General features: G+C 45.5%; 1 protein-coding gene across 1 annotated transcript in view; it reads left to right on the plus strand.

The window, feature by feature from the left end:
• Positions 1 to 24,143: 24,143 nt before the first annotated feature.
• EML1 (EMAP like 1) overlaps positions 24,144 to 25,896 on the plus strand; it is a gene marked incomplete at its 5' end in the record, with an annotated part of 141,004 nt that continues 139,251 nt past the window's right edge. Inside the window, one exon of the mRNA XM_079700288.1 lies at positions 24,144 to 24,210. Coding sequence (XP_079556414.1) covers positions 24,144 to 24,210 — 67 coding nt within the window. The remainder of the gene's footprint in view (positions 24,211 to 25,896) is intronic.

Raw genomic sequence — 25,896 nt, forward strand, 5'->3', positions numbered from 1 at the left:
CTGCTCTGCAGATGGCATCCTGGTCACCTGTGGGGACACTTGACCCTGGTTGAGGTCTTCCTGAGGGCAGAACTCATCCATGAGATGCCAAGAAAAGTACCGACCCATAGGGCATGGCCCTGGCTCCAGGGCCCCTGTGGTGGGCACCAGCAGGAGAAGGCCCTCTGGAGCGTGTGCAGGAGGTAACCCCCGTGGAAGTCAGAGCCAGAAGTTCCACAGGGTCATCTTCAGTAGGCAGTGCTGGCCTTGAACCTCAGTAACCTTGGCCTCCCTGGCAGTGGGCAGGTAAACAAGTGTCTTCTCATTTGTGGGCATCCCTTTCTTCCCCTAGACACGCATCTAATGCAGACAGTCCGAGGTTCCTTAGTTTATGTGGTCCATCTTATTTCGCTCCTTTTGGGGCCTCCCGGATAGTGAAGGGGATGCTAATTGTTTACACGTCTCCACATGACCCATCCCCATACTTTAAGCCGTCAGTCTGGACTGGGGACAGGGAATATGTGTGTCAGCACTTGGACAAGTGTCACAATGTCCTCTAGACGTCCCTGCCGTTGATGCTCAGGTTTTCTCAGGACATTACACTGGGGACCCTCAATTTAAGTGTAGGGAAAATTCCTCCCAGGCTGCGTCTCCCACAGGCAGCCAACCAAGCAGGGGGAGATGTGCTCTTCATTTTGTTGCTGCCTCTCTCTCTCCCTTTGCCTGGGAATGGAAATGGGACTCAGCTTGATCTAGTGCCTGTAGACCCCTCCAGCCACATTTGCCACCAGCCCCTCCTATTCCCTCCAAGTTCCAGCCACCCGACATCCATAAATACCACACACAAACTTTCCCCCCTCCTCACCTTTGCTCATACTCTTCCATTTCTCTCTTGTCCACCCTGTTCTGATGGCACCTAAACTTCAGTGTACCATTATTCTCCACTTTCCTCAAAAGTAAAGGAACTACCTTCTCTGTCCTCCTATGGTCATTTTGTAAGAGTCAGAGCTGATTCAAATCCCAGTTCTGACACGAACCCAGTAATTTTACCTCCCTGGACCTCAGTTTCCCCATCTGTAAAATGGGGATGATAATACACCTAGACAAGTAACAAGAATTATATAACTACGTAATGTGTTGAGTACAGGGCCTGGCTCATAGTGGATACTCAGTAAACATTAATCCCTTCCCTTTCCTAGCCTTCCTTATAGCAATTTCCAATTATATTATCATGATCTGTGTCTGCCTTCTCCACTAGATGTTCAATTTTAAGGGTCTATGGTTCAGTCCTCTGTGTTTGCCTTGGCAGAGTGATTTTCAAACTTTTTTTTAAAGAAATGATTCATAGTAAGTAATATATTTTATAGCGTAACCTGTACATATAAATATCAGTTAGGTCAGGGTGTGTTGGAATCCTCTTTGTCATTACTGATTTTTTTGTTGTTGTTGTTCCAACTATTCTATCAGTTGCTGAGAGGAGGGTGATACGATCTCTTAGCATGATTGTGGAATTGTCTATTTCTCCCCTTTAAAGCTGTCAATTTTTGCTTCATGTATTTTTTGAGGCTCTACTATTTGGCACATAAACATTTATTATTGTTATGTCCTCCTGATGAAGACATGCTGAACTTTAAATCATTATGAAGTGTTTCTCTTTAGCTTTAGTAATATTCTTTGTCCTGAAGTCTGTTTTCCATGATATTAATAGAACCACTCCAACCTTTTCATACTGACGGCTTACATGTTACATCTTTTTCTACCTATTTACTTTCAGTCTCGACATGTCTTTATATTTAGAGTGACAGCATATAGACAGAATATAGTTGTGTCTTACTCGTTTTTCCATTCTGGTAATCTCTGCCTTCTAACTAGGATGTTTAGCCCAATAAGATTTAATGTAATTATTGGCTTAGTTGGATATTTTTCCACAGACTGGAGGGCAAGAGTTCAGGAGGTAATGCGAGCAGTGGGGAGCAGCAGATGAAGCTTGGCTCGCTCGTCTGCCGCTCACCTCCTGCTGTGTGGCCCAGTTCCTAAAAGGCTGCAGACTGATACCGGTCCACGGCCCAGGGGTGAGGGACCCCTGCTTTACACTACAGTTGCAAAATGTATTATATCTATATCTATTATAAATCCCAGAAGACAGTGTTATAAGTTTTGCTTCAGAAAGTTACATGTAATTTTTTTAATTAAGAAGAAAAATATTTTTTAATATTTACCCAAATATTTACTATTTCTGATGCCACTTATTCATTCATGAATATCCGAATTCCCCACCTGCATCATTTCTCTTCAGCTGAAGAACTCCCTTTAGCATTTTTTATAATGCAGGTCTGGTGGTGAAGAATTACCAAAGTTTCCTTCATTTTAAAATGTCTTTATATCATCCCCTTTCTTGAAAGATACTTTTGCTGAATATAGAATTCCGGGTTGATGATATTTTTTTCTTTCAGCACTTTAAAGATGTTATTCCACTATACTCTGACTCCGTGGTTTCCGATGAGATGTCTGCAGCCATTCAAATCATTGATCCCCTCTATGAAATGCATGGTTTTTCTCTCTTTGATTTCAAAGTTTTGATTTTATGTTTGATTTTCAGCAGTTTGATTACGATGTGCCTAAGGCATAGTTTTCTTCATTTACTCTATTCAAATTTTGCTGAGCTTCTTAAAACTATAATGTATATTTTTGTCCAACGGTGGGAAGTTTCTGGCTATTATTTCTTCAAATACTTTTCCTGCCCCATTCTCTCTTTCCTGTCCTCTGGGACTTTTAGACTTTGATATTGTTTTACATGTCCTTGAGGCTCTGCTAATTTTATTCTATTATGTTTTTTCTCTCTCTCTTTTTCACACTGGAAACTTTTTATTCATCTCCCTTCAAGTTTACTGATTTTTTCAGTCTGTCATTCCATTCTCATTCTGAGTCCATCCCATGACTTTTTTCATTTTAAATTCTGTAGTTCTCAGTTCTGAAATTTTCATTTGATTCATTTTTAAGTATATAATTCAGTGGGGTTTTTTTTTGTACATTCACAAAGTTGTGCAATCATCACCACTATATATTCCAAAACACTGCATTACACCCCAAAGAAATCTAGTACCCATTAGCAACCAATCCCCATATTCCCTTCTTCTCAGCTGCTGGCAATATCTAATCTAATTTCTGTCTTTATAGATTTTCCTCTTCTGGAAGTTTCCTGTTAATGGAATCATACAATATGTGGTCTATATGACTGACTTCTTTCACTTATTGTTTTCAAGGTTCATCCATGTTGCAGCATGTATGAGTAACTCATTCCTTTTTATGGCTGAAAAATATTCCATTGTGTGGTTGAACCACATTTTGTTTACTCATTCATTAGTTGATAGACATTTGGACATTTGGATATTTTCTACTTTTTGGCTGTTATGAATAATGCTGCCAAGTGGTTCATTTTTATGTATTATATCTCTTGACTGAGATGTCGTATATTTTTATTAGGACGTATTTTTCTTTACCCCACTGAGTATTATAATAGCTGCTTAAATTTCTTGCCTAATAATTCCAATATCTGGGTTGCCTTAGGATTGGTATCTATTGATTGACTTTGTTCTTGAAAATGGCTCTTCATGTGTAGAGTAATTTTGGATTGTATCCTGGACATTGTGAATGTTGTGTTGTGGAAACTGATTCAGTGATATTGTTTTGTAGAACGTTGATGTTTTTGTTTCATTAGGCAATTAACTTGGCTAGACTCGAACATTACACTCTATGACGCTTGTGGTAGGTGGGAGTTCAGACTGCTTTGATCTGCCAGGCACACGTTTGGGGCTCAGCCAGAGACTTGGGCAGGGTTTACACACAAAATCTGGATTTTTCTTCTCCAGCTCTCTGTGTCGTGGGGTTCCTTCCCACTCTCCAGTGATCCTGGTTGTCTAAGTCTCCTTCTCTTTGTTCCTCTGTCCACAGGGACAACAGGCCTCCTACTAGAATTTAGCTACCTCATGCCCCCATCACAAATGTGGCTGCCCTCAGGGAAAAACCACAAAAATAGGAAACTTGCCCCTTGTGGGTTGATCCTTCTAGGCTGTAATGCTGCTCCAAAACGTGTCTACTTATGTTTACCCTCTAGGGCCCTGTTGTTTTTGTTTATATTGTCCATAGTTTGTAGATTTGTATACGTTGTCTGCAGGAGGGTTGGTCTGTGAGCAATTTACTCCTCCATACAGAAGCAGAATATATACATATATATACATATTTTTAAATATTTGAATATTTGAATCTATATATACTTGAAACAAAAGGTTCATGAATCAATACTTACCTACTACATGTCTACATATGATATATTCCAATCATTTCTGTTCTATTCCACAATCTTTCAGTTAAAAAAGGCTGGTCTAAATGTAAAATAGATAGCTAGTGGGAAGCAGCCGCATAGCACAGGGAGATCAGCCCGGTGCTTTGTGACCACCTAGAGGGGTGGGATAGGGAGGGTGGGAAGGAGATGCAAGATGGAGGAGATATGGGGATATATGTATAAGTATAGCTGATTCACTTTGTTATAAAGCAGAAAGTAACACACCATTGTAAAGCAATTATACCTAAAGATGTTAATAAATAAATAAATAAAGATTAAAAATAAACGCTAAAAAAAAAAAAAAAGGCTGGTCTCAGTCCTCTGCTAAATTGATTTGACCCACTGTGCTCTAACGCCTGGCAGACAGGAGCAGGTGCTCTTACCGTACAAGCTCATTGAATCAATAAAACACAAGAGCATCTCAATCCCTTGCACAAGGTTTACAAGCTTTGCATCCTGAACATACTATGAGCATGGTGGTCATGATGTTGTCCCCACAGATGGGGTGCACATCTGTGTCCCCTCCCCCTCCCACCCCTCTGGGGCTACCATGACCAAAGCCCGCAGTAAGTCCTTCAGGACCCACGACTCCCTGCTAAATGGGATTCACAGACTTCATACATCTCTGGCCATCCAGGACAGAAACATAAAGCTGCCAACTTTTTATTTTGTTAAATAAGGATACTTAAAAATAATGACCATCTGGGAGTTCCCTGGTGGGCTGGTGGTTAGGATTCTGGGCTTTCACTGCCGTGGCCCGGGTTCAATCCCTGGTTGGGGAACTGAGATCCAGCAAGCCGTGTGGCATGGCCAAAATAAATAAATAAATAATGACCATCTATTCTGGCCATGATTTCATAAACCAAAGGTTACAAAAATGCCAGATGGACAATTGCAGAATAAGGCCAAGTCCTGAAACTAAATTCACTTCCTGCCATGGAAACCTCACTCCCTACCTTTGTCACCATTCCATGGATAGGTGTTTGGGAGCCTTCGATACAGCCGGGACCACGGGAGCCCTGGGCTGGGAGGACACCAGGAGGTCTTAGAACCCACCTCCCTCCTGTGTCGGCCAGAGAGGGGTGGGCATTCACCCGGGGTCCCACACCTGGGAGAGAACAAATGTTCTCCAGGTTTTGCACAGGTAATTCTCCACTGAAATTCCGAGTCACTCTGACTGCGAAATCGCAGGCGCTTGTTCCCAGATTCCCTCTCTGCTCCATAGACTCCCCAGGCCACAGAGCTCATTTCATCAACTGCAGCTGGTCCCCTGGGTGGCCTCCTCCGCCCTACTTGCCATCACCCAGATATGCAGAAAGCAGAGGTGGATGGGAAGAGGAACCAGCCAGACCGAGGTGGGCACTGCTCCCTGTCACACACTCCACCCGGAGATACATTGGTGCCCACATAATGGAGGCCTCCTCCTGTCTTCTTGGCAATCACCAGCCCGTCTTGCTTAACAACCAGGAAAGAAGTCGGCTGTGAGCCTCTGCTCATCAGGCTGCTCTGTGACTCCCCGTCTCCTTTGGAGGAGGAGCAGCAGGCTGCTCACACAGGGGGAACCGGCCTGGTGTCTCTTCCGCCCGACGACGGAGGCTGCGTGAGCATCTCCCCCACTCCCACTCTCAGGCTGTCCTACTGAGGGGCTGGGGAACTGGGCCTCTGAACTGCGCTTGGGGGTGGGCCGTGGAAGAGTCCTCTGCAGGGTTCAAGGGGAGATGGGGTGGGGGGGTGGGGAGGGAGGGAAGCAGAGTTCCAGGCAAAGAGCAGATGGCTTGGAGGTGAGAGGGTGGGATTCTAGGGGTGGGGGGCTTTTCCTGGCTCTCCGAGATAGCTGTGCAGGCGTGGCCTTGTGACTTCTGCATGAACTCATCCACGGTCCTCACCGTGACCTTCTCAGGCATCTTTGGGGCCAGGCAGGGCGCAGCGTCAGCAGGCACACCTGGGCCTGGCCATGGCAATTGTTGGAAGAGTCAAATATTTCTGGAGAGCTCAGTATTTCTGCAGTGTTTTCCCACCCCTCCTCCTCCGCCGAATGAGCCCTTTCCTCCTGCCACCCAGCCTCCTCTTCTGGGACCCCCTCAGACCTCCTGTGCCCAGCAGTGGAAGGGCTCCTACCTTGCGCGTCGGGGCACCTCCAGGCTCCCGTTCCTGGTCATATAGTTTGTTGCATATTTCAAATAACTCTTTTGGGGTCTGAGGCATGATAGGTGTTCAGCTGCACGAATGAGGCTGATTTGCAGCCATGGGCACATGCCTTGTCTGCTTGTGGGCGTGAGCCAGGGCTGTCAGCCTTGCTCACGGCTGGCCAGCAAGCAGAGGGGTAGGGAGCTGGCCGGTTGCAGCCATGAGAAGCCCTGGGTTGGGGAAAAAGCTGAAGGGAGGGAGGCTGGGAAGAGGAGGTACATTGCCAACCTCTCCCTTGAATGGGAAAGAAAGTTGAGAGTGAAAATTTTAATTGCAGATCCCACTGACAGCTTGACTTGAAGGGAAAAGATGAGCTAAATTTAACCTAGCCAGCTAAAGAGCCAAAAATGCAATTTACTAATTAGCTTAAAATGGAAACTAGTCCAATGATCATAAAGAGCTTTTCTGGTTACAAAATACCAAAAAATAAAAAAATAAAAAAGGTTGTTCCTCTCTTCGTACTGACACACACTTTACAGTTAATACTGTTAGATAATTAGGAATGCAGCTTCCTGGCACACTGCCCGAGACACAGAGGCAGGGCGCCACAGCCTTCTTGAAAAGTTACAGGAACCCATGTTTCCATGTCAAATCTATTTTCTACATGCAGAGCATCGGGAGGGAGGGAATCTGTTCTCGGGGCGCGCAGAGCCCACGGGGTGGACTAGGCAAGGTCTCGAGGGGCTAGGGGCTCCCTGGACAGTACCAGGTTCAGAGGAGGGAAGAGGGGTCCCCAAAGCAGGTGCCATGTGAGTAGATGGCATTTGATGAACCTTGAGAGGTGATGACTTGGAGAATAGGGAGTATATTAATCAGCTCGGGCTGCCATAACAACATACTGCAGACTGGGTGGCTTAAACGTCAGACATTTCTTTTCTCACAGTTCTGGAGGCTGGAAGTCCAAGATCAAGGTGCCGGCAAGTTAGGTTTCTGGGGGGGACTCTCTCCTGGCAAGAGGATGGCCACCCTCTCACTGTGTCCTCACGTGGAGGGTAGGGAGAGCTCTGAGGCCCCTTTTCCTAGGAGGACACCAATCCTATCGGAGTAGGGCCTCATGACCTCCTTTAACCTTCATTACCTCTTCATAGACTCTGTCTCCAAATACAGTCACATTGGGGGTTAGGGCTGCAACACAGAAATGTCAGGGGGACACAGTTCAGTCTCTAACATGGAGCAACCAGAAGGGACAGCACAAAGTCTGAGATGGGACAGAGTAGGGCTGTATCCAGAGAACAGCAAACGGTCCATTTCACAGGCTAGTAAGCCAAGGCCTGAACATGTGTGATAGATCCCACACTGAGAAGGATGGCCTGGCCCCTGGCTCTTCTTTTAGCAGGCAGTGGGGAGCCACGGGGGACCTTTGAGCTGAGCAGTGATAGGATTAGAGCTGCACTTCAGCAGGCCAATCTGGCCACCAGGTGGAAAAGATGTTTTCGCTACTCTGGGATGTATTTTGCCTGATATGATTTTTGTACCAACTTGAAAGGCATGCCTAATACACCAGTGTAACTTATTACACTCTACTGTTTCCTCATAATGGCAGTCTTGGGAGAGCAACAGGACTTTGAATAAAACATTTTGTAGACTCATCCAGGACATTATAAATAGTCATAGCACAAAAGTAACATTTGGGAGAAAGAGCACTTTCACAGCAAATTTTCATGATACAGTTCACGTGTACACTCGTCCAACTAAAACAGATGGTTTTTCCAAATGATGGCTATCTTTTAAGAATATTTCCCTGCTTCTCTAACTTGGTGCAATAAAAGGTCCTACAGGCAAAAATAAAATCTTAGCAGGTAACATATCCGTTCGTATATTAAATATATAGAAGAGGTTCTCCTCTGTACCCTTATCAATGAAGCTGAAAGGAAGCATGTATATCTGTTATAAAGGAGGGAACTAAGAACCTGTGAATTTAATTCATGCAGAATCTCAATGATGTACAGCTGAACACATTACCATCCCATTTATTGGATATGGTTTGTTTTTAATCACTAAATGACATCATTAAGAATGCACATAATCATGCAATTAAGGACCGCAGCTCAGTGAATGGAATATAGATGAATTCTCATCTGTCGTCATTAGTAATATTGGTCATAAATGGATTCCCCTCTTGCCAAATGGCAATAATGTCACCCATAAATTTGTTCTCAAATTACCTTTCCTGCTACCACATCTATTTCTCACCAGAGTGGCCAGTATATGAAAATATAAGTTTACACATATATTATGCAGGGTTTTTTTTCCCCAAAAGATTTAAATAGCAAGCTCCAGCCATACATCTTCCCAAGACTTCAACTGATTTACAAATGTAGAATTTAGAGTTCTTCAGAAACCCATCTTATATGCAAAACAAAGTGAAAAGGCACATAAATCTTTAACCTCCTTTAAGTTTTTCTTATAAAAAGGTGAGGTCCTTTAGCAGCAAGAATTGAGTCTTTATCTGGCATGGCACCTGACCTTCAGAAGAAGGCTCACATAAAAAAAAAACCCCAAAAAAACAAAAAAAAGAAGGCTCACAGCAAATGTCTGTAGAATGAACGAACCAACAAACGAATGAAGGAATGAACTAAAGAGCAAATAAACATTAGACACTTTTTATTGGGTTAATGCCAAAATGTTCCAAAGCCAAGGAATAAATTGTGTATTTGAATAGCAAAAAAACAAAAAACAAAATCCCCAAACACATTTGTTTGATTGAATGAATAAATGAAGGCCTTGATAAAAAATAAATATAAATAAAAAGACGATTTTGCGTAAAAAAAGAGCAAACAAACAAATTGAAGTTCAAGAAGTTAGATAAAAATGTACGTATGATTTTAAACTTAAATTTATTAAAGTCATATGGCACATATAGTTAAAAATCAAGCAGTTCTACAAGGCTTAATACAAAAAAAAAAAGAGAGAGAGAGAGAGAGCAGTTACCTCCCCTCATTCCCCATGTCACCCCCACGTTTCCACTTCCCAGAAGCAACTTCCTTCCAAATATTTTATCTATTCCTTTTGGAATGCATTTATCTTTCTTGAAATAACAGGGGTATAGTGATGCTTTCTGATTTTTCCAGGTTCAGGAATTTGTTATCTGTTAAATTCCCACCATGGAAGGTGAAGACCTAGTTCTCTTTCCCATCACTCGCTATACATGCACGCACACTCCTCCCTGTCTTTCCGATGTAGTTATGTCATATTTTTTTAATTTGATTGTTATATGCTTATATTATTAGGACTATGGAACGCTATTCATGGTTAAGCCATGTAGCATTTGATTGCATTTCCTTTCTTGTACAATTTTTTTGTTTTCCTGGAGTGAGTAACTGTCTTCTGTTTTCTTTGTACCTATTACTAAGTCATCCCCAGATACTCTGGCTTATGGGTAAATCTTGCAGTAGTTTCCAGTTTCATCTTCTTGGCAGCCTTTCTCCAGAGACTTTGTCCTCTGGCTGCAACCTGACTGGCTGCCCACTAACACAGTTCTTACTGTCCATTGCACAACTGATGTCTTGGGAGCTCTCAACCCATTTTCATGGGGACTCCTTTCACCTCTGTCCTGGGTTCCTTGTTTCTTGGATCTCACGTCTTCTTCCTTGGTGACTCCCTCATTTTGGTGAAGCACAACCTGCAGTAGCTTCTTGAGAAAGGGAGCCCATGGGAGCTAAGTTTTTGAGAACTTGTGTGACCAAAAATATCTTCATTCTACTCACACACTTGATTGGATGGTTTGTCTGTAATTATAGGCTGAAATTAAGTTCCCCGCCACAATTTACTTTTTTGCATTTCCTTATTGTTTTCTAGCTCCTTTCATCACTGTTGAGAAATCCAGTTTCATTGTAATTCTTAATCCTTTGTCTGAGACCTGTTGTTTTCTCTCTGCAAGCTTTTTGAGCATTTCCCTTATCTCCAGTGTTGTAATATGTCACAGGGATATAAATTTTCGTGTTTGGTTGTCTCGCCATTGTACTGAGTACTTAGCAGGCTCTTTCAATGCAGGAATTCATGTCCCTCTGTCCTGGAAATTTTTCTTGAATTATTTATTTGCTGATTTCCCTCCATTTTCTTCACTTTCTCTTTCTGAAAGTCCTTTTATTCAGACATTGAACTTCCCAATATGACTATTGAATTTTTTCTCCTATATTCTATATTGCTTTGTCTTTTTATTCTATTTTTCAGGGAGATTTCCTTAACTCTATCTTATTTTATTTTTCAATTTTTAAATTGACGTATAGGTGATTTACAATGTCATGTTAGTTTCAGGTGTACAGCACAGTGATTATATGTATATAATATATATATATATATGTATATATGTATATATATGTGTATATATATATATTCTCTTTCAGATTCTTTTCCCTTATAGGTTATTACAAAATATTGAGTATAGTTCCTTGTGCTACACAGTAGGTCCTTTTTGGTTATCTACTTTATATACAGTAGTGTGTCTATCTTAACTCTATTTTATTCTCTTCTGTGGAGATTTTATTTCTACCATCATATTTTTAATTTCCAAATACTCATTTTTTTATTTAATTAATTTTTATTGGAGTATAGTTGATTTACAATGTTGTGTTAGTTTCTGCTGTACAGCAAAGTGACTCAGTTTTACATATGCACATAGCCACTCTTTTTTAGATTCTATTCTCATATAAGGTCATTACAGAGTACTGAGTAGAGTTCCCTGTGCTATACAGTCGGTTCTTATTAGTTATCTGTTTTATCTGCTTTAGGGTATATACGTCAGTCCCAATCTCCCAATTTATCCCCCCCAACTTTTTCCCCCTTGGTAACCATAAGTTTGTTTTCTACATTTGTCAAATCCTCATTTTTATCATCTAACTTTAGTATCTTGTCCTTGTTTTGTGGCTACAATAATGTCAACCTCTGAGGATGTTGATGATCTTTTATATCCTTCTGTTCTCTGTGTTGTCTGTTTCCTCATATTTCCCTGCCCTTTTTTCCTTTTGTATTTTTTCAACTGTTTAGAGATCCTTGGCTCTCCATTCAAATTTCAGAGACAAACATTCAAAAGCTGCATGAAGCTCTGAGTCCACAGATGAGATTTGTCCACAGGAGGACTTGTCAACAGCTGTGATTCCTGAACTTCCTGACCTCCAGGTCTTTTCCCAAGAGTTTGTCATGGTCCCTAAAGAAGGGTCTTCCACACTCTGCCCTGGACGGCAGACACTGGGCTGCCAGGATGCAGGAACTGAGGATGGGAAGGGGCTGGGGTGAGGTTTCACCATTCAGCATTAGGCCATCACTTCTTTCTCATCTTCAGAGTCTTCCCCCCTGATAATCCCCCCTGGTATCCATTTGTGCTGAGAACACCTTAGTTCACCTCTTTCAGAGATTAAACCTCCAATCTTCTGCAGGGAGAGGAAGGAGATTGGGAAGGGGGTTAACTGCTTCTGTATTAGTCACCTCGGGCTGCCATAACAAAATATCACTAACTGGGGGTCTTAAACATCAGACATTTATTTCTTGAAGTTCTGGAGGCAGTTGTCTTCTCAGGGTGAGGGAGAAAGATCTCTTCCTCTTCTTATAAAGTCACCAGTCCTATCAGATTAGGGCCCCACCCTTATGACTTCATTTAATCTTAATTAACTCCTAAAAGCCCTAACTCTAAATACAGTTGTCTTGCAGATTTGAGCTTTAACATAGGAATTTTGGGAGTACACAATTCAGTCCATAGCAGCTTCTTAAGCAGACTGTTGGCTGATCCTCCTGTTTTTGTTGTTGTTGTTGTTTTTGGCTGCATTGGGTCTTTACTGCTGCGCGAGGGCTTGCTCTAGTTGTGGCGAGTGGGGGCTACTCTTCGGCAGTGCATGAGCTTCTCATTGCAGTGGTTTCTCTTTTTGTGGAGCATGGGCTCTAGGTGTACAGGCTTCAGTAGTTGTGGCATGCGGGCTCAGTAGTTGTGGCACGTGGGCTTAGTTGCTCCGCGGCATGCGGGATCTTCCCAGACCAGGGATCAAACCTGTGTCCCCTGCATTGGCAGGCAGATTCTTAACCACTGTACCACGAGGGAAGTCCAATCCTCCTGTTTTCAGCCTCTCCTGTGTCCCCACTTCCATAGTCGTGCTGTCAGTACCTGAATCTTTGCTGGTTCTCTGGTGGGAAGTGGGGTGCTCCTTGGTTGCCCCCAGCTTGCTGGCTTCCATTTCAGCTTGTTTAGGGCAGATGAGACCACACCTCTCCTTTACCTGTTTACCACTGTGAAGCTGTACTGAAGTTGTCCCCTCTTCCATCCTCTTTGTCCCATGGGTATCATGAGTGTCCCCAGAATGTGGAGACAGATACGCATGATCTGTGTGCTGTCTTTCCCTAGAAAGTCACTGTTAGAACTTCCTTACAAGGATGATCATGTTGCCAACAAAGATTTGTTGAACAAATGAATGAAACCTCACATTTTCTGCAGCATCTCACCCATCTCATCCTTCTGACCCTCCTCCCGGAAGACATGCCATTCCTCCTTCTTTCCCAAGTGACCCCCCCACCAACACACACACACACAGTGTTCTCTGGAAGTCTGTTCCAGCCACCACCTCCCTTCTCCTTGACTTGTAACCAGTTCTCCTTCCTCCGACCCCTTCCTCCTGACAAAGCCCCTTCTGACCATGCTGCCCCCCAAGGTGGGTTTTCCAGCTCTTTTCTCCTTTCCCAGCCTGACTGCCTGTTTCCTGGCCACTGCTGGCCCTCAGGCCTTGCTACAGCTTGTCTGTCCGGCCTCTGTGTCCCCAGATGCATCCTCATTGCCCAGGCCTCGGCCTTCTCCCTGCACTCACCTCTCTTCCCGACATCCCACTCCGTCCCTCTCAGAGTGAGACCCTCCTCTGGTGTCTTCTGTATCAATAACTTGGTCAACTGGCCAATTCCCCACCCACCTGGGAGGACGGCTGCTGGCCACACCCAGGCTCTCACTGCCTCACCTGGAACTATGCCTGTGGCCCACTAGTTTGTCCTGTGACTCCTGGTCCCGTTTACATGCACTTCCCGAAGCACAGCCTAATTGTGAGGCTTCCGAGGGACTCCTCATTATCCATGGGCCAAGTCCAACCCCTTAGTAAGGGGTCCTAGGCCCTCTGCAGTGCAGCCTGATACCTCCTGTCTGACCTCCTTGTCCCATCCTTGACCTGAACAGAGCTGGTTGGCTCCTCATTTCCCAGACACACTGGGTGTGCACTTCTAGCCTCTTACTTGGATGACTTTATCTCCTCCTCTCCACTTACTTCATCTCTCAGATCCATCAAAGCCAGAACTCTGGTCCCATCCAACACGCCCAACCTGGATTCCTTCCCTGTCTGCCCTAGCCCCTGGGGGTTCAGTAATCCTCATGCCTTCATTTGTCTCAAGCCCAAGCAGTACATACTTTCTTCACACGTACTGTTGGTACGTTGGACCTGGGGTCTGCACTCCACAGGATGAGGTCCATGGCCGTACCCTATCTTGGGGTGTTCTTCTTTTTTGTCCCCAACCAGGCTGTCAGTTTTTATTCTTGGGTAAATCTTCCGTCCTTGCCCCAGGCTCTCTTATCCCATCCTCAGCTGCTGAGGTGGTAGTTCAGGGCAGAAAAGCAAGGTCTGGGGCCTGACAGGATCAGATTTAAGTCCTGGCTCTACCTCTCGCCGGCAAGGTGACCTGAGGCCAGGCACCTGCCCCTCTGCTCACAAGGGAGTTTCCCTACACATAAACTTGAGGTAGTACTACCTACCCCACAGGCCTGTGGCACGGATGGTGACTGATGCATGGACAGCACTGGCACTCTCCCCCAATGAGCTCCTGGGTGCCTTGGTCCCCTCCTGTGTGTTCAGTGTGTTCCTATGGTGTCTACTCCCCTCCTGGACGATGAGACCCTCAGGGGACAGGTGTTGCTCTAGGCCCGTTTGTGTCCCTTGTTCCCAGCACAGAGTGGGCACTGAGTGCGTGCAAACAAGTGAGCCAATAGTCAGCACCCAGCAGCCATCTGTGATGAAGAACACACAGGGAGCTATATTCAATACCTTGTAATAAACTATAATGGAAAAGAATCTGAAGAAGAATATATATATATATATATACACACATATGTGTGTGTGTGTGTGTGTGTGTGTGTATATATATATATATATACATATATATGTATATATATGAGAAACTGAATCACTTTGCTGTACACCAGAAACTAACACAACACTGTAAATCAACTATACTTCAATTAAAAAAAAAGAAACCACAGTGAACAAGCCCATGACCGGGGGAGATGGAGGAGCATCTTACCAGTGATCTCTGCTCAGAAGACCCTTTAAACCTTTGCCTTAATCAATGCGATAACTAGAGTCTGCAGACCATGGGCAAATATATTCGCAAGTGTTCCAGGATGCTTTGTTAATTACAAATAAGCATTATGTATCTCAGCCACTGGGATGAAAAGGGCTCTGATGGGGGTGGTAGGAAGGGACCAGGCAAACCTCAGAAGCGGGCCTTTTACTTGACTTTCCTGATAGATAATTCAGATTTCCAGGCAACTTGTTTTTATTTCTTGCAGTTTTGCTGCTGTGAGGAAGCTGAGGATGGCATTGTAAATATAACTGTATGACCCTCGATAATTTTTTTCAGTGCATGATATGGGTATAGTCTGCATCTTTCCATATTACCTAGGATGACTATATAATCTGTCATCCAAACTAGAATACTTCAGGGTCAAAGGGGGATTATTATGCCAGGACACAAGCATAAACACGGCTGCCCTACCACACTGGAATGAGTAGTTGACCTAATATTAGAATATTTACTCTGTGATTAGTCAGTGGTATGCCAAGAACTGCCATAAAACCTCACAGGTGACACAATGGAGCAAATGAACAAAAATTCCTGAAAATGACATTTTTCGGTGGAGATGCCACAATGGAAATTTCGTTTGCCATCCACTGCAGTACTTACATTACTGTATGGATAAGGGACGATTTTAACACTGAGTTTCCTCAATGGAATGTCATTCTGAAAAGAGAAAACCAGGAATTCCCTGGTGGTCCAGTGGTTAGGATTCTGAGCTCGCACTGCCTGCGGCCTGGGTTCAGTCCCTGGTCGGGGAACTAAGATCCCGCAAGCTGTGCGGCACGGCCAAAAAAATAATAAATAAATAAAAGGATTAAAAAGAGAGAGAAAACCAACCAATATTGCTTTTAATTTTCCACTTCACTTCAGACACTGCAAAATATGTAAATTTTTTTGATCAACGCGAATCATTAAGAATGCTTTTGATTGGCTAACCTACTGAGGGCAATAACCCCATGGGTTTCTTAGATAACAAGGAGTTTTCATATCCATTTGGACTATTAGCAGATTATCTGTGGGAGGCTCAGAAGTTCATGGTTCTGCAGTGTCGACATTTTTGTGATAGGATAATGAAGTTGATAAGGCTGTGTTTATTACACAGAGTGCTGCTTCTCGTCCAGGTGCCTCTTACCCACCACAGCCCATCCGGGACCAGCACTGCACAGGTAGTCAGAGAGCTGAGTTCACCTTTGTGAGATGAGTTGCAAGATCCAGGGGCGAGGCCAGGGAGAGCGCTAGGAGGACACGTGTTGGCTGCTGCGGGAGGGTGAATGAATACAGAGTGAAGAGCAGTAGCCCTGCCCCCACGGAGCCCCCAGCTTCTACAGAGCTTCAAAAAGCAGGTTGGTTTAGCACAGAGGAACGGTACCGACAGCCATCAGCAGTGGAGGGGGCAGGGACTCTGGCTGGACAGAGCGGGAGTAGCTTAAGAGCTGAGCCCACAGAAGAGCGGAAGGATATTTCCAGGAAATCATGCAAGTGAAGCCCCAGGGGCAGATAACTGCCGGGTGTTTGGGGAATGAAAAGCAGAATGAGGGACTTCCTTGACAGCCTAGTGGTTAGGACTCTGCGCTTTCACTGCAGACGGCCCAGGTTCCATCCCTGGTCAGGGAATTAAGATCCCACAAGCCACGCGGTGCAGCCAAAAAGAAAAGAAAAGAAAAGAAGGGCTTCCCTGGTGGCGCAGTGGTTGAGAGTCCGCCTGCTGATGCGGGGCACGCGGGTTCGTGCCCTGGTCCGGGAGGATCCCACATGCCGCGGAGCGGCTGGGCCCGGGAGCCATGACCGCTGAGCCTGCGCGTCCGGAGCCTGTGCTCCGCAACGGGAGAGGCCACAGCAGTGAGAGGCCCGCGTACCGCAAAAAAAAAAAAAAAAAAAAAAAAGAAAGAAAGAAAGAAAAGAAAAAAGCAGAATGGATTGACTGAGGCAGAAAATGGGGGCCTCGAAGGACTCTGAAAGGCAGTCTGCGTCTCTCGGACTTTGCGGGTTTCTTTTCCTCCAATAAGGAGAATAATCTTAAAACTGGGAAGAGTTGAAGAAATGTCCCTTAGGAGAAATTGTCAAGAGCCCAAGATAGGTGAGAGATGGGGGCAGGCGAGTGGCGCTCAGTGACTGTGAATCCAGTCTCTAGGCCTCCACAAACTTATTCGGATTTGGCCAGATGGGAGTCACAGAAAACTGGGAAGGGAAAAATGTCATAATTTTCCAAAAAGCAGAACAAGTTGGGTTCTGGAAAATACAGATAATAAATTTGATATTAATATTGGTTCTGTGCAAAAATTTTAACAGATTTTTGAAGAGCTGGTGTGAACTCACTTGGAAGGAAATGTTGTTACGAAGAAGCAAACCAAACTTATTCCCTGTTTTCACGGGGTTACCAGGCTGGATGTACAAAGCGTCGGTAAAGAGCCTTCCCAAAACCCTGTGGAAAGTACAGAGAAAAATAGTCTGGGCCAGCAAACAACTGGGTGACTTGATATTCAGTTGGACAGACACATCCAGAGTATTTATAAAAAGATCAGTGGAGATGCAGCTGGTGAGGTGTGGCCCATGTGAGAGCTTCCCCGCCTCCGCCAGCCCCACCCTGTGCTTCTAATGTGTTTATCAACTACAAGGATGAATAAGATGTTAATGGGTTTATTACAGCACATTTGCTGCTGTCACAATGCTGATGTGTTTTATACCAGATTCAAGAGTTTAAAAGATTTTTGTTCGTTAAAAGGACGGATTGAAACAAATCAAATGACGTTTTACAGGGGTAAAGATAAATCTTATCTTTAGATTAAAAAAATTTTTTTAAATCAATTAGCTCAGTACAGGTTGGAGACGACCCAACAGTAATTCATTTGAAAAAGACTGATAGGTTTATAATTGACCAGAAGTTCAATATGAACCAACAGCATATAGCCTGGCTGCTCAAAAAAAAAAAAAAAAAAAATCAATACAAACTTCCGTTGTATCCGTAGAATCATAATCTCCAAGTTATTTAAGGGAACTGCCACTTAGGTCACACACACACACACACACACGTTCCTACAAGACAAGGCTGATTGATGTAAGGCAGGCAATCAGGTACCAGTAGATGTGAGGGGGGTGTAGGGGCTCACCAAGCCCTCCCAGATGAGACAGCTTCTCTGCTGGCAGGCAGGGAGGTGGGCACTCAGTGCTGGGAAACGGTGTGGGCAGAGGTCCACAGCACTCACGTGCATGGCACGTATGAGGGTCGTGGATAGGGGTTGCCGTGTCCGTGGTGTGGCAGGAGCGTGTCGGATGCCAAAGACAGCATTTGTGGCAGGAACACAGACAGACTGGAAGTCCACGCCAAGATGCATGCACTTAATGTGGCAGGCATCAGAGAATGAAATGATGTCGTCAACCCCTCTTTGGGCAAGTTAACCCCGGAGTAACAAAGCAGAGGTGGGGAAACCGGGACACAGGCTGTTAGAGCACCCTTTCAGAACAGACAGCAGCCTGCATCAGGACGGAGGGAGATTCAATTGATCAGACAAAAGTGGGATCAATGAAGGATGCCTTGGGAAGGGCGGTTTGGGATAAAAATAACCAACAATCTTTTTAATAATTCAAGCTCTTCAACTTGGAAATGAGCCGAGTGACCGTTTGTCAGGGATGTTGCGGAAAAATACTGCTGCGTCAGCAGGCAAGCTGGGGACAATGGAGTTTAATATTCTTTATTGATGTCAAGAATCTGTGATTACCTCTCCTCTTATGGAGTAACGGTCTTATCATGAGAAAGTGTATTTTATATTTTATAATTTAGTATCAGTGATGAATGGTGTCCTGAATCTCTGGAATATCCAATGCTTGACTTTGAGATTCTATACTAACTGTATTAGTTCGTCAGGGCTGCTGTAATGAAGTACCACACACCAGGAGGCTTAAGCAACAGAAATGTATTGTTTCACAGTTCTGGAGGCTAGAAGCCCAAAATCAAGGTGTGGGTAAGGGCTGGGAGGGAAGGATGGATTTCAAGCCTCTCTCCTTAGCGTGGAGACAGCCAGCCGTGTGCTCCCTGTGTCCTCACACGGTCTTTCCTTTGTGTGTGTCTGTGTCCTAATTTCCTCTTCTTATAAGGACACCAGTCATATTGGATTAGGGCCCCCCCTAATGACCTTATTTTAACTTGATTACCTCTGTAAAGACCCCATCTCCAAATGAGGTCACATTCTGAGGTACCAGGAGTTAGTACTTCAACATATGAAGTTGGCGGGAGGGGACACAATTTAACCCAAAACACTAACTGAGAGGCAACTTCTCGGCTCTTAGAATAAAATCAGAGCCCCCCTGTGAACAGGCCACCCTGTCTCCCACCGCGGTAATCTCAGCTCCCCAGATGAGCCTTATTTGCCTGAAGGAACTGGTTCTTTGCCCACTGCTGCTTTGTGCCCTCCTTTCACGCTTCAGTCCAGTTCAGACCCTCCACAATAATCTGAGACCCTTTCTCCTGGTTTTGTTTCATAACACCTACCACAACTTGTAATGACGTATTTATTTGTACGACTGTTATATGTCACCTACAGGGAGAAATACATTTTACACCCCAACTCAGCACACATACAGACATTTCAAGTAAAGATCAACACTTCAGGTAAAAATGCTTGTTCTTACTATGTTCAATGCACCTTGATATTTCCTATTTCATCTACTTTTTCTTGTAGTAAAATACATACAACGTAAAATTTGCCGTTTTTACCACTTTGCAGGGCACCGTCCGGTGGCATTAAGTACATTCACACTGTTGGGCAGCCGTCTCCACCATCCACCTCCTGAATTTTTACATCTTCCTAACTGGAAACTCAGTCTCCATTAAACACTAACTCCCCCACCCTCAGCCCCTGGCAGCCACCATTCTACTCTCTGTCTGTATGAATTTGACTCCTCTAGGGACCTCATATAAGTGGAATCATGCAGCATTTGTCTTCTTGTGACTGGCTTATTCCACTCAGCATAATATCCTCGAGGTTCATCCATGTGGTAGTAAGTGTCAGAATTTCCTTTCTTTTAAGACTGAATAGTATTCCGTTGTACCGATAGACCACATTTTGTCTCTCCATTCATCCATCGGTGGAAAATGGGTTGTTTCCACATTTTGGCTATTGTGAATAATGCTTCTATACACATGGGTGTACAAACATCTCTTCAAGACCCTGCTTTCAATTTCTTTGGTTATATACCCAAAATGGAGTTTTCTGTTTCCTTTTTACAAAAATTAAAGTATAGTTGATTCTGTTTCATTTGTGCTGAATGACTTTTTAAAAAATTTTATTTTATTATTTTTATTTTTGGCTGCGTTGGGTCTTCATTGTTGCGCACGGGCTTTCTCTAGTTGTGGCGAGCAGTGGCTTCTCTTGTTCCTGAGCACGGGCTCTAGGCGCGTGGGCTTCAGTAGTTGTGGCTCACGGGCTCAGTAGTTGTGGCGCAAGGCTTAGTTGCTCTGCGGCATGTGGGATCTTCCTGGGCCGGGGCTTGAACCTGTGTCCTCTGCATTGGCAGGAGGATTCTTAACCACTATGCCACCAGGGAAGTCCCTGATGTGAGTCTTTAACTTCATGACACCTGCAGTTTGGAAGGCACTGTGTTTTGTGTGATGTATCCCCAGTCTCTGCATGGTTCCTAGTCCTGTAGAACTATTTTTGGAGGAATGTTGAATTAAACTATAGATGCACAAGGCTTTACATTTCTGGGTATTTTTTTTATTACTTCTCCATGAATAATGGCTACAGAGCTCCCATTTTCCTTTCTTTTTCACGTGTTGTACAAATGCTGCTATTAATGCCACTGAATGCTATGGTTATATTGTCCTAGAGAGCATACATCATTTATGACAACAACATGTTTTGGACTCAGGCCATAAATTATCTCAAAATGACGTGGAATAACAGTCTGTTAAAATGTTTGGGCACAAAATCTCACATTATTAATTAGGTTTTCAGAGATTTTTCTTGAACTTTCTCCATAGGTCTTTTAAAAATGCTGTGTAGATTATACCTAATTGACTTAACATGCATATCCTTGTAATTACACTAAAATTTGCCCCTTTTAGAGTAAGGCTTTTATCATTGTGGGGAAAAACAGAGCTGTTTAATAGTCTAGGTTAAGAGTGTAATAATGATCTTTAGCATCTCAAAAGCAGTGGACTGTGTTCTTAATTGTTATTTGTAACTTTGCTCTGGTGGAAGTAAAATCCTCTAAGAAAATCTCCAGCTCAATTCTTCTTCGTCCCACTTCTGAATTTTCTTTATTCCCCAACCTTCCTTTGTTGGGGTCACCAAATGTCATACCTTTAACATTATAAATCAGGAATGCTGACATTCTTAAAGAGAATCATCTTTTGATCATTTATTCATGATCATCACTTCATTTCCAAGTTTGAGAATGCCACATATCAATTTTTTAATACCAATTATCCAAAATATCCTAACGTATAAAACCACAAAGTAGAGTAGCGATAGCATAAAGATCGGACTAGAAGGGAAGAAAGATGGGAAATGAGAAAAGAGAGAAGGGCCAAGTTCAAATGTGCACGTATGCTCAGAACTCCTCCTGCACAGTACCTGCCTCTTACTTTCGGGATGCAGAGGGTCAACCTGTACTGGACGGGGGTAGAGGCTTCATGTGATGCTTCTGCCACCTCCGCCCTCTATATTTGGCACCTATTTCCTTTCCCTGCCAAAGTTCTGAAATGTGCATCTACATGTGCTCTCCTCTTTTTTTTTTTTTTTTTTTTTGGCCACTCCACGCGGCACTCAGGACCTTAGTTCCCCGATCAGGGATCGAACCCATGCCACCTGCAGTGGAAGTGCAGAGTCTTAACCACTGGACCACCAGGGAAGTCCCCATGTGCTCTCCTTTTGACGTCCAGCAGCCCGGCTCCTGTCCCCACTGCTTCACCAAGATGCTCCAAGTGAACTGGGAGCCCTCTGCCACCAGACCGAAGCCCTTTCCCCAGGCTCATCCTCTTCGACCTGTCCTCTAGAGAAACCTGTGAAAAGGCCCACCTCCTTGCAAATTTCTGTGCTCTTCGTAACGAGACAACCTGCTAGGCTGATCGTCCTGCCTCTTTGACAGCTCCTCCGGAATGTCCTTCTCCCTTTCCAAGGATCTTCCCAGCTCCTTTCTGACCTTCCATTCTTTCCTTTACAGTTCATGTACAGCCTCTTTGCTGACAATTCCCACATCCCCATTCTTTCACTGGCCAGCTGGTCTGCATCCCCCGTTGCTGTGGGGCATTTCTAACAGGAAGTTTGCTGTCCTCGCTTGCTTGGCCTCTCTGTCTCTCCAGCTGTATCGTCCTGGAGCAGTTTCCCTCTGGCCGGTCCCTCAGCCTCTTTCTTCCCTCTGACTGTCTGGGCCCTGAGTGTCTGGTTTCTGGAGCACTGCAGACACCCTGGGCGGCTCCAGCTCCAGGCCACGGGCCCTGTGGTCCGATTCACACTCAGACTCATCTCTAACGCTGCTCGTGCCAGCCTCCCTCCGCCTGCTGCCAGGTCTGGCTCAGGCTCCTCTGCCGGCTCTCGGGACCTCTCTTACCATGCCCCTCTCTCTCTGCGCACTCCTATTCCCCACTATCTATGTACAGCCTGTCTGCTCTTGTCCGGCCAGCCCTTGGCCTGTCAGCAGGCCCGGCTCCTTCTCTCCTCCACAATCACTAACGCTGTCCTTCAAACACCAGGTCACAGTCAAACCCACAGCACCTGCAGCCCTTGAGCGAGCCCCCCACCTCCCCATGTACTTTTCCTCTTTTATTATTTATTTATTTTTACATCTTTATTGGAGTATAATTGCTTTACAGTGGTGTGAACAATCCCTCTCGCTTTCTCTGCTTGGTCTCCCTGACCGGGACCTGGATAAGGGCTTCAAGCTCTCCCTTCTGCCCGCAGCATCTAATGCCAGTCATGCTACCCCATGTGCCAAACACACCAGGCACACCACCAGAGACCCATCCCTGACAGCATCTTCTGCTTTTGCAAAGACAGGCCTCTATCCGCCTCTGAACCCCAGTGAGGCCCCCAGGTTTTCCTAATAGTAACTTTTTACTCGGCTCTCATTTCACCTACTTGTGTTCAACCTACAGGAATTAACACCTACAACTCGGACCCACTCAGAATTTTACATGTAAGTGAATTATAACTATTGTGTAACCGGGAGCATACATGTTATGCGGTCTGTTCTGGACAAAGCCAGAGGATCACCAAACTCATGTTCTTCTCTCTTGCATCCTGCTTTGTTATTTGCCAGCATCTTTACTTCAGGCCATGGGCACTGAAACTCAAACCATTAACCTGGCATGTGTACTCAGGGAATGGAAAAGTTACAAACCCGTGGATGTGTGCGTTTATCTCCTACTATGATATTTTGTCCCAACTCTTCGTCTCTCTGAGATAGAGTAAATACAGATTTCCGTGGGTCCTGTAACAAGCTAACAAGTGTGTAATGTGACAAATCTGCACCCCAGGGGCTGATCAGAGTGGGAGAGAACAGAGCAGATGTTTTAGCTCCTTTAAAGGCCGCAGCCTTTCCAGCCTGACATTACCAGGGCCTCTTTTTGAAGTGGGAACCGCATCTTTTATCGGCCCAAGAGCGGAGTCACAAGCCCTGTGCTAATTCTCACACGAGGCAGGGCCGTGCTGCGGCGGAAGACGTGGGGAAAGAGGGGCGCGCCTCGCAGGACGAGGCCAAAATCGGAGTTGCTGCGACGTGGAAAGACAGCCGAAATGAGCTCGCGAGTTGTCCATGTTTGGTCCCGGAGCCGCCCGCGCGCGCGGAGATAGCGCCCCCGGGGAGCGTGCTCTCCGGCGTCCGCAGGAGGGGTTGCCCGGGCCCCGCTCCCCGCGCGCCGGCTCCCACGTCTCCGCCTCTCCTTTGTCCCCGCGCCCCCCGCGTCCCGCCCTCCTGGGGGGCGCCAGCGACCGCGCGGGGAGGCGGGGCCTGGCCGCGGCGCTCCCGCAGCATCCTGGCCCCGGCCGCGCGCCGCCCTGGGCTCCCGGGACCCGGCAGCCCCGGCAGCCCCGCCCGCCCGCGTCCCCGCCCCGTCCCCGCCCCCGCTCGGCCACGTCCCCGCCCCCGCCCGGCCACGTCCCCCGCGGAGGCCGCCCCCTGGCGGGCAGAGCGGGCGCCGGGCTCGCGCGGCGGCAGCGGCGGCGGCGGGCCCGGGGTTGCCATGGTAACCGGCAGCGGCCGCCGCCACAGCAGGGCCGGCCCCAGCGCCAGCGCCGGCCGCGGCTCGGCGCGGCTCAGTGTGGGGGTGAGCGGCGGCGGCGCGGCCGGGCCGTGGAAGCGGGCGCTGCCCGGCGGCCTCAGCATGGAGGACGGCTTCTCGAGCTACAGCAGCCTGTACGACACATCCTCGCTGCTCCAGTTCTGCAACGGTGAGGGGCGGCGGCCGGCTGGGCGGGGGCCGCGGCCGGGAGCGGGCCGAGGGGCGAGGCCGGGCGGCCGGGGAGGCCGTGCAAAGTTGCTGCGGAGGGGCGCGCGGTTCCCGCCGCCGCGGGCGCATTGTGCTGGGCCGCGGGCCCCGGGCCGCGCCTCGCTGCGCCCCCGCCCCGCCCCGCCCGGCTCCCGTCCCGGCTTCGGCCAGTGCGCGCGGGGCGGCCGATCCCGGGGAGACCCGCGCGAGCGCACCGGCCGGGCAGCGCGGGGGGAGGCCCGGCCGCCCCGGGGCTCCGGGGACGTGTTGCTTTCTGCTTCCAAACTCACATCTGTTTGGAAATGTCTGGATGAAGAACTCGGAAAACAAATCACTTAATAACGAAACACTCCTTCGAGGATGTGCGCAGTGTTTGTCGCGGGTGGACCCTCAGGATCCATTCAGTTCTACTTTGATGAAATCATCACAGTTCCCTGCAATCTAGAGCTTTTTAAATGGACAGGCAAAGTGAACCTGGCTTAAAAGTGTTTCGACTGTTTTGTTTACGGGGTGATAGATTTATTTATTTATTTATTTATTTTTACAGGATGGAAATATTAATAGCTACCAATATGGCATCTTTAAAAAAATATAAAATCCTACATGCTTGAAAGATTTTAATCTCACTAGCAGGGTTGAAAAATATTTTCACAGCAGACTGCATAGTTTATCAGAACATGATGTGTGATAATTCATGCACAAAAGTTAACCATACAGTTTTTTATGTGTCGGATTTACTGCTTTATTAGAGGATCCCAAAAGTTTGTTAAAGAAAAAAAAAATGTGTGTTTTATGGAATTTGCTTATGGTGCAGTCGGAATAATTTGGAGTTCTAGATGCTTTGACAACTCGAGCAATTTATTTTGCAATTGTAATTGTGATTTAGGGGAATTTTTCTAGTTATTCAACACCTGTTTGCAAATTGGAGGTATTAGCCTTGGCAGTAAAGGTCACTGGGTTGATTCATCCTCTGTCATGATATTTTAATCTCTGGTGACATTTATCATCTTTTTCATGGAAGAGTATATATTCTGATAGTTTTGGCAGCTTATAATTGTCCTATTAATCACACGTGAGCCTTCATTAACTTGTAATGCCCTCTTCAGTGGAAAGGAAGAAAGTTTTGGCTCTCTCTCCACATTTAACAACATTTCAGAGTTGAAGGCAGACAGAATGTATTTGGTGCTCTGCTGGCCACTGGAATCCTTTATACAATACATAGTTTAGAGTCACGGGAACGGTTTTACTCTGCACATATTGGAGCAGTTGTTTGGGGCTGGTCATATTGTTTCTAAACAGCCACTCAGTCATCAAATTGACCTACACATCTATTCATGAATGTTTTGGTCTTCTGCCTTTTCTTGTTAATTGCTAGGTTAGCGATATCGGTAAGGAATTTTACTGGTAACGGTGTCGAGAAGAAAGTAAAAACCAGCTCTTATATTGTATGGCTAATAGTTTAAAGAAAAATGACTTTATTATTTATTTATTGAAGCATAGTTGATTTATCAATACAATGTTGTGTTAAATTCTGCTGTAGGGCAAAGTGACTCAGTTATACAGTATATACATTCTTTTTCATATTCTTTTCCATTATGGGTTATCTCAGGATACTGAATATAGTTCCGTGGGCTATACAGTAGGACCT

The sequence above is a fragment of the Hyperoodon ampullatus genome (assembly GCF_949752795.1).
Source record: "Hyperoodon ampullatus genome assembly, chromosome: 3".
In the NCBI taxonomy this organism is placed as follows: Eukaryota; Metazoa; Chordata; class Mammalia; order Artiodactyla; family Ziphiidae; genus Hyperoodon; species Hyperoodon ampullatus.